The 13,796-nt window shown below is 52.3% G+C and overlaps 1 protein-coding gene and 1 long non-coding RNA gene across 10 annotated transcripts in view; both read left to right on the top strand.

The window, feature by feature from the left end:
* LOC104001729 (uncharacterized) overlaps positions 1 to 11,352 on the top strand; it is a 42,098-nt gene extending 30,746 nt beyond the window's left edge. For 2 of the 3 annotated variants that reach the window (XR_010147865.1, XR_010147867.1), the window contains 3 exons: positions 1,858 to 2,044; positions 9,477 to 9,625; positions 11,088 to 11,352. This is a non-coding gene — a long non-coding RNA (uncharacterized LOC104001729). The remainder of the gene's footprint in view (positions 1 to 1,857; positions 2,045 to 9,476; positions 9,626 to 11,087) is intronic. The other variant, XR_010147866.1, reaches the window with a different exon arrangement.
* Positions 11,353 to 12,630: 1,278 nt separating this feature from the next.
* The window catches only part of SCARB1 (scavenger receptor class B member 1), an 87,520-nt gene continuing 86,354 nt past the window's right edge, over positions 12,631 to 13,796 (top strand). For 3 of the 7 annotated variants that reach the window (XM_063785290.1, XM_063785286.1, XM_009426552.5), the window contains exon 1: positions 12,645 to 13,009. In XM_063785290.1, coding sequence (XP_063641360.1) covers positions 12,884 to 13,009 — 126 coding nt within the window. In that variant the 5' untranslated portion in view covers positions 12,645 to 12,883. Of the gene's footprint in view, positions 13,010 to 13,796 lie in introns of all 7 variants that reach the window. The other 4 variants (XM_063785289.1, XM_054664701.2, XM_003314015.7 and 1 more) reach the window with 3 other exon arrangements.

Below are 13,796 nucleotides of genomic sequence, written 5' to 3'. Positions count from 1 at the left end.
TGTGTGCCAATGTGTGTGTCTCCGTGTGTGTGTCAATGTGTCTGTGTGTGTGTTTGTGTGTCTGTGTGTTGTATGTGTCTCTGCATGTGTTTGTGTCTGAGTGTGTTAATGTGTGTGTGTGTCAATGTGTCTGTGTTTGTGTGTGTCTCTGCATGTGTTTGAGTGTGTTAATGTGTGTGTCTGTGTGTGTCAATGTGTCTGTGTTTGTGTGTGTCTCTGCATGTGTTTGTCTGAGTGTGTTAATGTGTCTGTGTGTGTCAATGTGTCTGTGTTTGTGTGTGTCTCTGCATGTGTTTGTGTGTCTGTGTGTGTCAATGTGTGTGTCTGTGTGTGTGCAGGGGCATGTGGAGTTCTCTGAACTAAACTCCATGAGGAATACAATATTTATTAAAAGGAAAGTAATATGGTTGTACTAATCTGAAACTCACATATGTATTATTAAAACTCAACCACAGCAATTGTTTAGTCCAAGGATTGACAAACTCTTTCTGTAAAGCAACAGATAATAACTATTTTAACTTTTTGCACTACAGGGCCTCTGTTAAAATTCCTCAACTCTGCCATTGTAGCCTGGACACAGCCATAAACTATATGAATAGGTGTGTCTGGGTTCCAGTAAAACTTTATTTACAAAAACAGGCTGGGGGTCAGGTCAATAAAACTTTATTTACAAAAACAGGCTGGGGGTCAGGTTTGGCCTTTGGGCTGTAGTTTGCCAACTCCCAGTTCAGACTTAGACCAATAAAAGATTGTTTCAGGAGGATTGTTTTATCGCTGACATTTTTTAGAGTTACCGGTGCACAGTGATAAGAAATAGCAACCCGAGTTTGAATAGGCTGGGGGCTGTATCCACTGTTCCAACCTTGGTACACCTCTCATTCCCACTGTGCAGAGGGGGCCCAGGGCTCAGAGGGGCACCCAAGACTCAGAGGGGATACTGTGGGCTGAGAAGGGCAGCTGGAGCTCAGAGGGAATACCTGGGGCTCAGAGGGGCAGCCAGGGCCTTGAGAAGGTGAGCAACTTGCCTAGAAATCCAGTCTGTGTCGCCCAGAGTGTGAATATAACGAAAACCCTCTTGGGCGGCTCCGATCCCTCCTCCCCGTGTGGTGGGGACTCCTTTCTGGGACAGACCCTGGGTCTGAGTCTGTGTTGCTCAGGGAAGCTGACACGGACTCCTGTCACACTCGCCAGCACTTTTCTCTGTGGCTCAGGACAGGGTGGAAAAGTTAGAAAGTCCCCAGGAGTGGGCTTGGGGACAGTTTGGGGGCCCCGAGTCCCCTCATTTCCCTGTCTGGAGGCGCAGAGAACACTCCAGAGGGCCCGGTGGACCTGCTGTCCTCCCTGAGCCCGCCCCACTCACATCTTATCTCTGCCTCCCTGGTTCTCGATCAAAGACAGATCACAGCTGCTCCTCATTGCTCAGGTCCCCTCAAGTCTCCTAACAGATTTCTTGACCCCAAACTTGCACTTTGTGGGAGGCTCCTACCCTCTCTCTGGCTCAGCCTTTTGTTGTGTAGTTTGTTTGTTTTTACCATCTTAACCATTTCTAAGTGTACATTTCAGTGGCATTAAGGACATCCACATTGTTGTGTAACCATCACCACCATCCCTCCTGGCACTTTCTCATCTTGCAAAATAGAAACTGCATATGCATTGATCAATAATTCCCCTTTCCCTCTTCCCCCAGCCCCTGGCATCCACCATTCTCCTTTCTGTCTCTGTGGATCTGGCTACTCTAGGGAGCTCATGCAAATGGAATCGTACGGTATTTGTCCTGTTGTGGCTTATTTCACTCGCATAACTTCCTCAAGGCCCGTGCATGTCGCAGCATGCGTCAGAAAGTCCTTCCTTTTCCAGGCTGAATCCTATTCCACCGTGTGGATGGGCCCCAGCTTCTTACCCACCACCCATCAGCGGACACTCGGGTTGCTCCCACCGTTGGGCCATCGTGAACAGCACTGCAATGAACGCGGTGGCCAGATTCCTCTTCAAGTTCCCAGTTTCATTTCTTTGATACCCAGAAATGAGATTGATGCATCACATGGTAATTCTATGTTAATTTCTTTTTGTTGTTTTTTGTTTTTTGAGACAGAGTCTTGCTGTCGCCCAGGCTGGAGTGCAGTGCCATGATCTCAGCTCACTGCAACCTGCACCTCCCAGGTTCAAGCGATTCACTTATTCCACACCTCTGAGGTGGGTCTTATTAGCCCCATTTTACAGATGGGGCAATCGAGGCCCAGACAGTTAAGTAACGTGTCCATAGGAGAGCAGGGTTTTGAACCTGGACTGTCTGGCTCCAGACTTGCTGTTTTAAACTATTAGTCAGTTAAAACTAGTAGCCTTCTTCTTCTTTTTTTTTTTTCTTCCTAAAGACAGCCTACTTTCTTTTTTTCTTTATTTTTGAGTCAGGGTTTCACTCTTGTTGCCCAGGCTGGAGTGCAGTGGCATGATCGTGTCTCACTGCAGCCTCTACTTCCTGGGCTCAAGCAATGCTCCCGCCTCAGCCTCCCGAGTAGCTGGGACTACAGGCATGTGCCACCACGCCCGGCTAATTTTGTGTATTTTTAGTAGAGATGGGGTTTCACCATGTTGCTCAGGCTGGTCTTGAACTTGCTGGCCTCAAGCCATCCTCCCGCCTCAGCCTCCCAGAGTGCTGGGATTACAGGCGTGAGCCACTGCGCTGGCCGTTACCTCCAGGCTTCTACCGCAGCTGTTGGACACTGCCTCTGAGCCTCTCTTTCTCTCCTCTAATTCCTTTCCCACCACAGAATCAGTTCCTGTAGTAGTCTGAGCAGGAAGTGGAGAGAACACTCAAAATTGGGGACTTTGAAGATATATACAAAGGCGCAGGGAAAACGAAAGGGAGAGTGAAGCTGCTCCCCACCCTGGGGCTGAGGGGAGGAGGGCAGGGAGTGTCACCTGGAACCCGGGAGGAGAGAGGAGTCGAGAGAGGGCTGCCTTCCAGGGACCGTGACCTCTGCTCAAGAGCTGCAGCCAGCCTGTGTGTTTCAGTTCAGTGCAGTTGGGGTATCACAGACCACCCCACATGCAGTGACTTGGAGGTGCTATTAATGATACTATTGGGGCAAGAGGTATAAACCGGGGTGACTGCACCGTCTAAGGTGCAGTGGTCCCTGATTGTCTGTTCCTTGGGCACACTGAGCACCTCCCTGACACAGGGCCTTTGCACTTGCTGGTTTGTTTGCCAGAAAGGTCCTCCCCAGCTCTCACCCTTCCGGTCTCCCCCCGCCAGCCCCCATCTCCCTGTGGCATTACCTTTTTATTTCTCTCATTAGCACGTAGCACCATCTATAATCCTTATCTATTTATTTGCTTATACATATATTTATAGATAAATTTAAAAACCATATATATTTTAATATCTCTCTCTCTTTCCCTTACTAAAAAGGCCAGGGCAGACCAGACGTGGTGGTTCACACCTATAATCCCAGCACTTTGGGAGGTCGAGGTGGGAGGATCGCCTGACTCCAGGAGTTCGAGACTAGCCTGGGCAACATAGTGCGACACCCATCTCTATTAAAAAAAATAAAAATTAAAAAAAATTAGCTTGGCTGGGTGCAGGGGCTCACACCTGTAATCCTAGCACTTTGGGAGGCCAAGGTGGGTGGATCATTTGAGGTAAGAGTTCAAGATCAGCCTGGCCAACATGGTGAAACCCCATTTCTACTAAAAAATACAAAAATTAGCTGGGAGTGGTGGCAGGCGCCTGTAGTCCCAGCTACTCGGGAGGGAGGCTGAGGCAGGAGAATCGCTTGAACCCGGGAGGCAGAGGCTGCAGTGAGCTGACATCACACCACTGCACTCCAGCCTGGGCGACAGAGCAAGACTCTTGTCTCAAAACAAAACAAAACAAAAAATTAGCTGGTGTGGTGGCACATGTCTGTAGGAGGCTGAGGCGGGGGGATCGCTTGAGCCCAGGGGGTGGAGGCTGCAGTGAGCTTTGCACTCCAGCTTGGGTGACAGAACCATACCCTGTCTCAAAAAAAAGTAAGGCCAGGGCAGAGAGGACCTGCCTGCTTTCTTCCCCATCTACCCCCAGGCCCTAGCACACAGTAGGCCTGATACATAGCGAGTGCTCAGCAAGTATTTGCCACATAAATGAATGAATGAGCATGTCCGTCCCTTCTCTGGTAGGTAGGACAGGACCAGGTGGTCTCAGAGGAATCTTCTGGGTCCTGGGATAGGAATCATCCTCCTTTCTCCAGCTGCTGTTGAGAGTGGCGGCTGATAGAAACTTCTGTCCTCCAGTGACCTGGCCCACGGAGCAACGTATTAGCTCGCGGCTGCCAGCTGGGTCCTCCCCACACACTTGCACCTTTGTCCTGGAAAGCACGTCTGTGTTGGAGGGTTAGCCCTTGCCAGAGAGGACATATCAGAGTCCCCAAAGGCCAGGGACAAAGGCGAGGATTGATCGCCAGCCCTGAGTCAGAGAGGAAAGACTCCTGGAGGGAAGTCAGTGATCGGGGACTCAGAAAGGCGTGATTCTGAAGGAAGACAGGATTTACAGGGCATCTCAGTCTGCTCAGGCTTCTAAAACAGAGTACCATAGACGGGGAGAGCTTACAGACGGCGGACATCTATTTCTCACATTTCTGGAGGGTGGGAAGTCCAAGATCAAGGCGCCAGCAGATTTGATGGTGGTGAGGCCCTGCGTCCTGGTTCACAGATGGCAGCTTCTCTCTGTGTCCTTGCCTGGTGGAAGGGGAGATGCAGCTCTCTAGAGCCTCGTGTGTCAGGGCCCTAATCCCATCAATGAGGCCTCTGCCCCCATGACCTCGTCACTTCCCAAAAGCCCTACCTCCTAATACCATCACATGGTAATTAGGTTTCAACGTACAAATTTCAGGGGACACATTCAGACTCTAGCACAGGGGCTAAAGTCCAGGGGCAGAGGCTAAGTTTCTGGAGGGGCTGTTTGGGGGCTCTGGAGACCTTCTCTGATATTCACAATATTGCAGGGGGCATTTTGACCTACTGAAGAGAAACAGCTCCTAAAAAGTCACTTGTAGCAACATGAGAGATTCGCATTCTGATTAAAATCTATGCAGGCACCTCCTGCCTCAGAGTCGTTGCCCTGGCTATTCCCTCTGCCTGGAATGTTCTTCCCTGGATCTCAACACATTCCTGCACTTCCTGCAGGTCTTTGCCCAAATGTCACCTTCTCACTGAGGCTGTCTTCAAACACCCCATTTAAATGGCAACCCCTCTCCCCCAGCAGCATTTACACTGTTCTGTTTTTCCCCTAAAGCACGCATTGTCCTCTAACTGCCTGTCCCATGGAAATGCAGCATGCACAAACCACACACACAATTTTAAAAATTTTATGACAGAGGAACCTGTTCTGAAAAAAGAAAAAAAGGTAAAAGAATTTTAGGGGTCATATTTTAAAAAGTAAAAAGAAACAGGTGAAATTAATTTAACTTGTAATATTATTCAACCCTTGGTCAGTGTGTGTGGATGAACCACGTCTACCAGAGTCCAAGGTAAAAAGCCTGCCTCTGCCGCCGGGCCACGCAGCTGCCTGGCATGGTGGCCTGGGGCAAGTTGCTCAGCCTGTCTGTGCCCCGGCTCCCTTATCGGTGATATTCAAATAGTGTCATTTCAATGTGTAATCAATATAAGAATATTGAGATGTTTTACGCTCTTTTCATATGAAGCCTTTGAAGTCTGGGATGTATATGACATGGCATATCTCATTCAGACTAGCCCCGTGTCAAGTGTCCCATAGCCACATAGGGCCAGTGGCTACTGTATTGGATAGCACAGCTCTAATATCTTTTTGTTTTGTTTTTTGAGATGGGGTCTTGCTCTGTCATCCAGGCTGGAGTGCAGTGATGCCATCTTGGATCACTGCAACCTCTGCCTCCTGAGCTTGAGTGATCCTCCCACCTCAGCCTCCTGAGTGTCTGGGACCACAGGTGCGTGCCACCATGCCCAGCTAATTTTTTTTTTTTTTGTATTTATTGTAGCAACAGGGTTTTGCTATCTTGGTCAGGCTGGTCTCAAACTCCTGAGCTCAAGCAAAGTGCCTGCCTCGGCCAAAGTGCTGGGATTACAGGTGTGAGCCACCGTGCCCATAGCTCTAACATTTTATAAAATCCACCAATGATGATGTTTATCACTAATTGTTATTGCTTGTCTATTAACATACAGGACCCGCAAGGCTAGGGGCTTGCTTATGGTCCCTGCTGGGTCCCCAAACGCCCAACATAGTGCCCAGCACAGAGTAGGAGCTCAATGTGAACTGAATGAATCCAGCAGGCACACGTGAGCTCTCTTTCCTCCCTCACCAGCAGCAATCCAGGTGGCAGATGTGGCTACAATGCTTTCCTGGCTGGGCGCGGTGGCTCACACCTGTAATCCCAGCACTTTGGAAGGCCGCGGCGAGTGGATCACTTGAGCCCAGGAGTTCGAGACCAGCCTGGCCAACATAGTAAAACTGCATCTCCATTAAAAATACAAAAATTGGCCGGGTGCAGTGGCTCACACCTGTAATCCCAGAACTTTGGGAGGCCAAGGTGGGCGGACCACCTGAGGTCAGGAGTTCAAGACAAGCCTGGCCAACACGGTGAAATCCCGTCTCTACAAAAATACAAAAATTAGCCAGGCATGATGGCAGGTGCCTGTAATCCCAGCTACTCAGGAGGCTGAGGCGGGAGAATCGCTTGAACCCAGGAGAAGGTTGCAGTGAGCTGAGATTACACCATTGCACTGTAGCCTGGGCGACAGAGTAAGACTTCTTCTTAAAAAAAAAAAAAAAAAAATAGCCAGTCGTGTGGCATGCACCTGTAATCCCAGCTGCTCAGGAGGCTGAGACAGGGAGAACTGCTTAAATCCGGGAGGCGGAGGGTGCAGTGAGCTGAGATCACACCACTGTATTCCAGCCTGGGCCACAGAGCGAGTCTCCACCTCAAAAGAAAAAAAAATAAGGTTTCCTCTTCCTTTGCTTTTTATTTTGTCCTTTCTCGCACCCGTCTCTTTGCTTTCCTTCACTTTCTTCCTCTTTTTCCTTTCCCTCAGCAAACAGCGTAGTGGTCATGTGTGTGGCAAGTCACTGGTTCACATCTCTGCTCTCTGCTCGCCAGGAGCCAGCTGTGCCTCCTTTAAGGAAGCCCTTCAACTTCCATTCACTGTGTTCTATTGCCGCTGGGGATGAGCGTGATTCTTCCCAGGCTGCGGTGGGGCACAGGGCATGTGGCTGCCTGCAGGAGGTGTTGGCTCCGCCTCACACAGGCACCTTGCTAAGCATATGACCAAGATGAGCCCATGTAATCCTCATGACCACCCCAGGGTGCAGGCATGACTCAGACCAATCCCAAGGCACCGATAAGGGAGCCGAGGCACAGAGAGGCTGAGCAACTTGCCCCAGGCCGCCATGCCAGGCAGCTGCGTGTTCCGGCGGCAGAGGCAAGCTTTTACCTTGGACTCTGGTAGATGTGGTTCATCCACACACACCGACCAAGGGCCTACTGTGGGCCACGTGCTGTTCGGGAGCCGGGGGCACAGCAATGGACGAAACAGGCAGATTCCTGCCCCGTGGAGCTTTTTTTATCCTAGAAGAGGAAGGAAGCCAATCAAACAAGCAAACACCCGCCCTGGAGGGCAGTCGGTGCACAGAGAGAAATGAAGCGGCCAAGGGGGATAGGGAGGGTCCTGTGGGTGGTTTGTACTTTCAAAGGGTGGGCAGGAAGGAAGTCATTGCTGAGAAGATGGCATTGGAGCAAGGACCTGAAGGAAGGGAGGGTGAGTCTCCTGGGTGTTAGGGAGAGGAGCATTCCAGGAGGGGACCAGGGAGTGCAAAGGTTCTGGGGCACGAGCCGGGCAGCAGGTGGAAGAGCTCCAGGGAGGAGGATGTGGCTGGAGCAGAGTGGGCAAGGAGAGGGAGGGGGATGAGGTCAGGGAGATGTGCCCATCTGGGTGTGTTTTGACTTTGTCTCTCTAGTATGAGATGTGGTGATCTTGTGGGCCATGGTGAGGGCTTTGGCTTTCATGCTGAATGAGGTGGGAGCCACGGAAAGGTTTCTTTCTTTTTGTTTTCTTGAGAGACAGGGTCTCACTGTGTTGCCCAGGCTGGAGTGCAGTGACACAATCATAGCTCACTCACTGCAGCCTCGACTTCCTGGGCTCACGTGATTCTCCCACCTCAGCCTCCTCAGTAGCTGAAACTAGAGGTGTGTGCCACTTTACCTGGCTAACTTTTTATTTTTTGTAGAGATGATGTCTGGCTGTGTTGCCCAGGCTGATCTCGAACTCCTGGCCTCAAGGGATCCTCCTGCCTCAGCCTCCAAAAGCACTGGGATTATAGGCATGGGCCACCACGCCTGGCCATTTCTTTAAAATAACAGTTTTTATTGAGATATAATTTGCATATCATACATTCACCCATTTAAAGTATATAATTTGGCCAGGCATGATGGCTCACACTTGTAATCCCAGCACTTTGGGAGGCCAGGGTGGGAGGATGACCAGAATTTTGAGAGCAGCCTGGGCAACAAAGTGAGACCCTGTCTCAACAAAAATGAAAACATCAGGTGTGCATAGTGGCATATACTTGTTGTCCAAGCTAGTCAGGAGGCCGAGGCGGGAGGATGGTTTGAACCCAAGACTTCAAGACTGCACTCCAGCCTGGGTGACAGAGTGAGACCCTGTCTCTTGAAAAAAAGAAAAAGTAAATAAAGTGTGTAATTTGATGGTTTTTTGTATATTCACAGAGTTGTGCAACCATCATTACCATCACTTTTACCGTCACTTTTAGAACATTTTCACCACTCCAAAATGAAACCCCAAGCCTGTAACAGTCACTCCTCATTCTCCCCAGCCCCTGGCAACCACTGGTCTACTTTTTGTCTCCATAGATGTGCCTACTATGGACATTTTATATAAGCAGAATCATACACGTGGCCTTTGTGTCTGGCTTCTTTCACTTATCAATGTTTTCAAGGTTCATCCATGGTGTAGCATGCGTCAGCCCTTCATTCCTTTTTATGCTGAGTCATAGTCCAGTGTGTGGTTATGCCACATTTTATTTACCTATTCACCAGCTGATGGGGGTGTGGGTTATTTTCACTGCTTGGCTGCTGTGAACATTTGCGTCCAGGCTTCCGTGTGGACATGCTCTTTCCTTTCTCCTGGGCATATACCCAGGAGTGGAACTGCTGGGTCTTAGGGGACCCCTATGTTTACCTTTTGAGGCTGCACCATTTTACAATCCCACAAGCACCTCAAGAGGCTTCAAACTCCTCCAGGTCTTTGCCTGCAGTCATTCTCCATCTTTGATCACGAAAGGACTCTGAGCAGAGGAGGAAAAGCATCTGACTTGATTTTCCAGGAGCCCTGTGACACCATGTTGATCATATTTTGTTATCAGCACTCTTTCTTTTCTTCTGTATCTTCGACTTTCCCCAGGGCAAGACCTCTCTCTCAAACATGACGAAGTCTTTTTTTCCCTTCTTAAGCTGCCCTCCCTGCCACCGGAAGTGACTCCCCTCAGCAAGGCCAAGGTGGCTCACGTGTCCCAGCACCCTTTCATCTCTGCCCTTCTCTCTCGAGTGACAGCATGACGTGACATGAGGGCTCTCCAGCCATGGCCTTGCAGCCCTCTTGGGTAAGCATCACGTACATTTGGACCTTGAAGACTTGGTCATGAATCAGAGTTAGATTGGGTGAGATGGTCAAGGCAGGTCAGTATCAAGGAAGTGGAGGAGGGTGTCAGGGCCAGGCAGACCACAGATTTTAGTTAACTGGCTAATTTCCGAGAACTACAAAAGTCATTTTAAAAAAAGGCAACTGCATAGCTGAAGGCTGTTGAAGGCCTTAAGGAATTCAATGAAGTGATATTAATTAATTAATCAATCGATCAGTTACTTGATTGATTAATTAATGAGTTAATTAGCTGATTGAGTGAAGTATTTATTGAGTACCTGCTATGTGCCAGGCATTTTTCCAGGTGCTGGAGATACATCGATAAGCAAAACAGGGTCAGCTTCTGTCTCTCGGGAGCTGGAGGAGATGAACAAGGAAACAGATGAGACCATTTCACACAAAGCAAGGTGGCCTGACAGAGTGGGCTGGGACTCCTGTTTTCGACAGATGTAACAGCAAAGGCTTCTCTGAGGAGTGGGTTTCAGCTGAGCCCAGAAGAGGAGAGTGGGGAGCCATGGAAGGATCTAGGGGAAGCATATCCTAGACAGAGGAACAGGAAGTGCAAAGTTCCTGACACAAGAAAAAGCTGGGGATGCTCAATGAACTGAAACAATGGGGAAGAGGGCAGGAGATGGAGGCAGAGAGATGGGCAGGCGCCAGTTCATGTGGGTCCGGAAAATAACGACGACACTCCCCAGCTCAGTTGCACTGACACATTCCAGGGACTGTTCTAAGCACTGGCACGTTTTTTGACCTGTTTAATCCTCATGGTAGCCCTTGGAAAGGGGCTCTTCTAATCCCCGTTTCGTAGATGAGGAGACTGAGGCACAGAAAGGCCCAAACCACTTGCCCCAGGACTCCAATGTGGGAAACCCCGGAGCCTGGATTTCTCTGAACCTGTCCCCCGGGGCTACCACAGTCTCACCTCAGCCACTCTGACCTCCCTCAGGAGTTGGGCCCTGCCCCTTGGGGCACTGGACCATATTCGGCCTCCTTAGAGGAAGGCAGTGCCAGGCAAAGCTGTCTAACCAGAACATAGCAGGTGCTCTGTAAATATTGGTTCAGGCGAAGACATGTTGCTTAAGGATGGCCCTACGAGAAGGCTGCTTTCTTCTGGAGTTAAATAAGAGGTTTAGAAAGCCTCCCTCGGAGCACTCAAGGACTGAGCCTGCCTTACCCAGGTGCTGGGGACACCACCCTCCTGTCCCTGTGTAACCCAGGAGTCTCGTCTTCTCAGTAACTTCATTCAGAAAATGAGGGGACTGGCCAGCACTTCAGGGACCAGAAGGCAGGCCAGGTGGGGTGTGGTGGAGGACTTCAGGGGGGCATGGAGGGCTTCAGGGATACACTCACCCATCTAAGGGCAACTGCCACTTAGTGCCAGCCCACTTCTCTCCTTTTTTTCTTTTTTTTTTTTCCCCCAGGGTCTTGCTGTCACCCAGGCTGGAGTGCGGTGGTAAGATCAGGACTCACTGCAGCCTTGAACTCCGGGACTCAAGGGATCCTTCTGCCTCAGCCTCCTGAGTAGCTGGGGCCACAAGCGCATGCCACTGTGGCTGGTTAATCTTTCCATTTTCTGTAGAGACTGGTCTCACTATGTGCCCAGGCTGGTCTCCAACTAGTGGCCTCAAGTGATTCCTCACCTGGACCTTCCAAAGTGCTGGGATTACAGTTGTGGGCCACCATGCACCGGGCCTGTTCTGTTTTCTTGAAGCACTTGCCTGCAATTATCCTTCATTCATTTGCTCACGTGCTCATCATTGGTTTCCCTCTTCATTAGAAAGTGGGGACTTGGTTTGGGTTAACTAAGCTTCCCTGTGCATCAGTTTTCATTTCTTTCTTTCTTTTTCTTTTCTTTTTTTTTTTTTTTTTTGAGTTGGAGTTTCGCTCTTGTTGCCCAGGCTGGAGTGCAATGGCGCTATCTCGGCTCGCCACAACCTCCGCCTCCCGGGTTCAAGCGATTCTCCTGCCTCAGCCTCCTGAGTAGCTGAGATTACAGGCAGGCGCCACTACGCCTGGCTAATTTTGTATTGTTAGTAGAGACGGGGTTTCGCCATGTTGGTCAGGCTGGTCTCCAACTCCCGACCTCAGGTGATCCATGAAGTCCACCCGCCTCGGCCTCCCAAAGTGCTGGGATTACAGGCGTGAGCCACCTCCCAGTTTTCTTACTGTAAAATGGAACCATTGTGTGCAAAGCACTCAGGACAGGGGCCAGCACCTAGAAGGCTCCTCAGTCATTCATTCTAGAATATTTACTGTGAGCAGGCATTCCCTGCCAGGCCACGTTCTAGAGCTCAGGACGCGTGGGGGGGCCCCCGCCTCACGGGCTGGCATCCCAGTTGGAGCACATGGTCAGAATGCAAGGACGCAAATGAACGTGAACCTGCCAGGGGGTGCTCAGTCATAGGGTGATGGTGGCACCAGCGTTACGAAGGATAGGGCCAGGCGGATACCCGGGAGAACAGAATTGCCTGTGCAGGGTGTATGGAGGCCCTGGGGCTGGAGCCTGCGGGGCTTCTTCCAGGGACAGTGAGGCTGGAGATGGACTGCGGAGATGAGGGTCTAGAAGGTGGTGGCGGGGCATGTGGACCGTTGTAAGGGCTCTGGGGTTCCTGGGTGGGCTGGCGAAGTCCTACTCACAGTGACCAACCATGACGATGGTCCCGATAGAGGAGGAGAGGGAGGAGGAGGGAAAGGGAAGGGTGAGGGGCTCAGAGGGGAGAGCTGGGAGGAGGGGAGACATAGGTGGGGGAAGGGGTAGGAGAAAGGGGAAGGGAGCAAGAGGGTGAGGGGCACCAGGCCCCATAGACGTTTTGGCTCAGCGGCCACGAGGCCTCCTCAGCTCCCGCCCCAAAACGGAAGCGAGGCCGTGGGGGCAGCGGCAGCATGGCGGGGCTTGTCTTGGCGGCCATGGCCCCGCCCCCTGCCCGTCCGATCAGCGCTCCGCCCCGTCCCCGCCCCGGGCCCGCTCAGGCCCCGCCCCTGCCGCCGGAATCCTGAAGCCCAAGGCTGCTCGGGGGCGGTCCGGCGGCGCCGGCGATGGGGCATAAAACCACTGGCCACCTGCCGGGCTGCTCCTGCGTGCGCTGCCGTCCCGGATCCACCGTGCCTCTGCGGCCTGCGTGCCCGGAGTCCCCGCCTGTGTCGTCTCTGTCGCCGTCCCCGTCTCCTGCCAGGCGCGGAGCCCTGCGAGCCGCGGGTGGGCCCCAGGCGCGCAGACATGGGCTGCTCCGCCAAAGCGCGCTGGGCTGCCGGGGCGCTGGGCGTCGCGGGGCTACTGTGCGCTGTGCTGGGCGCTGTCATGATCGTGATGGTGCCGTCGCTCATCAAGCAGCAGGTCCTTAAGGTGGGTGAGGGAGCCCCCAGGGGGTCCGCGCACGGACCCGGGCTGTTGGGCGCTGGGCGCCGGGAGGACCCGCGCGTTGCGGTGGGTGGGCGACCGCAGCGGAATCGGCGCCCGGGCCTGGCGCCGCAGAGCACGAGGGAGGCCAGGCGCTTCGGGAGGGGCTGCTGCCCGCCTCCCCACCACCCTCACCGCCCCAGACTGAGGCTAGGGGGGAACCCAGGGGCTTTGCTGGAGGCGCAGGCCAGGGTTGGGGAGGCCTGGACGGGAGACCACCCGGGCCCCTGACCCGCCCTAAAGGGTCTGGGCGCCCACGACGGATCAGGAGTGTGGACAGGTTGCTTCCGTGGTGCCGCCCGAAGGAGCCCAGGAGTGTGTGAACCTCTGCTTTCACAGCAGCCGGTAGCAGGGTCCGGTAAAATTAGAGCTGCACTTTGCTTGTATCCTGTGAGCCCAGGAGGACAGGAACCTTCTGTGAGGCCCACGTGGGTGCCCAGCTCACATGGTAGGTGCTCAGCTGAGCATCCTCCACTGCCCAGAATCTCCCCATAGGAACCCTTTCCCAGAGGCAGAATGCGCCGACTCTGTTCTCCCTGCTCACTGCCTCCGTGATTCAGTCTGGAAGCTATAAGCCGCTTTTCTCCCCAGATTCATGCAGAGGCAGGCACCAGCCCAAGGTCCTCTGAGTGCACGCAGCCTTAGGTCTTTCCTCTGATCCTAACCTTGCATACCATTGCCCTTTCAACCAGGGAGACAGATTAGGCGGTCAGCTGGTCTGCAGACGGACAGA

Source organism: Pan troglodytes, chromosome 10 (assembly GCF_028858775.2).
Source record: "Pan troglodytes isolate AG18354 chromosome 10, NHGRI_mPanTro3-v2.0_pri, whole genome shotgun sequence".
In the NCBI taxonomy this organism is placed as follows: Eukaryota; Metazoa; Chordata; class Mammalia; order Primates; family Hominidae; genus Pan; species Pan troglodytes.
This window is presented reverse-complemented; position numbering and strand designations above follow the sequence as displayed.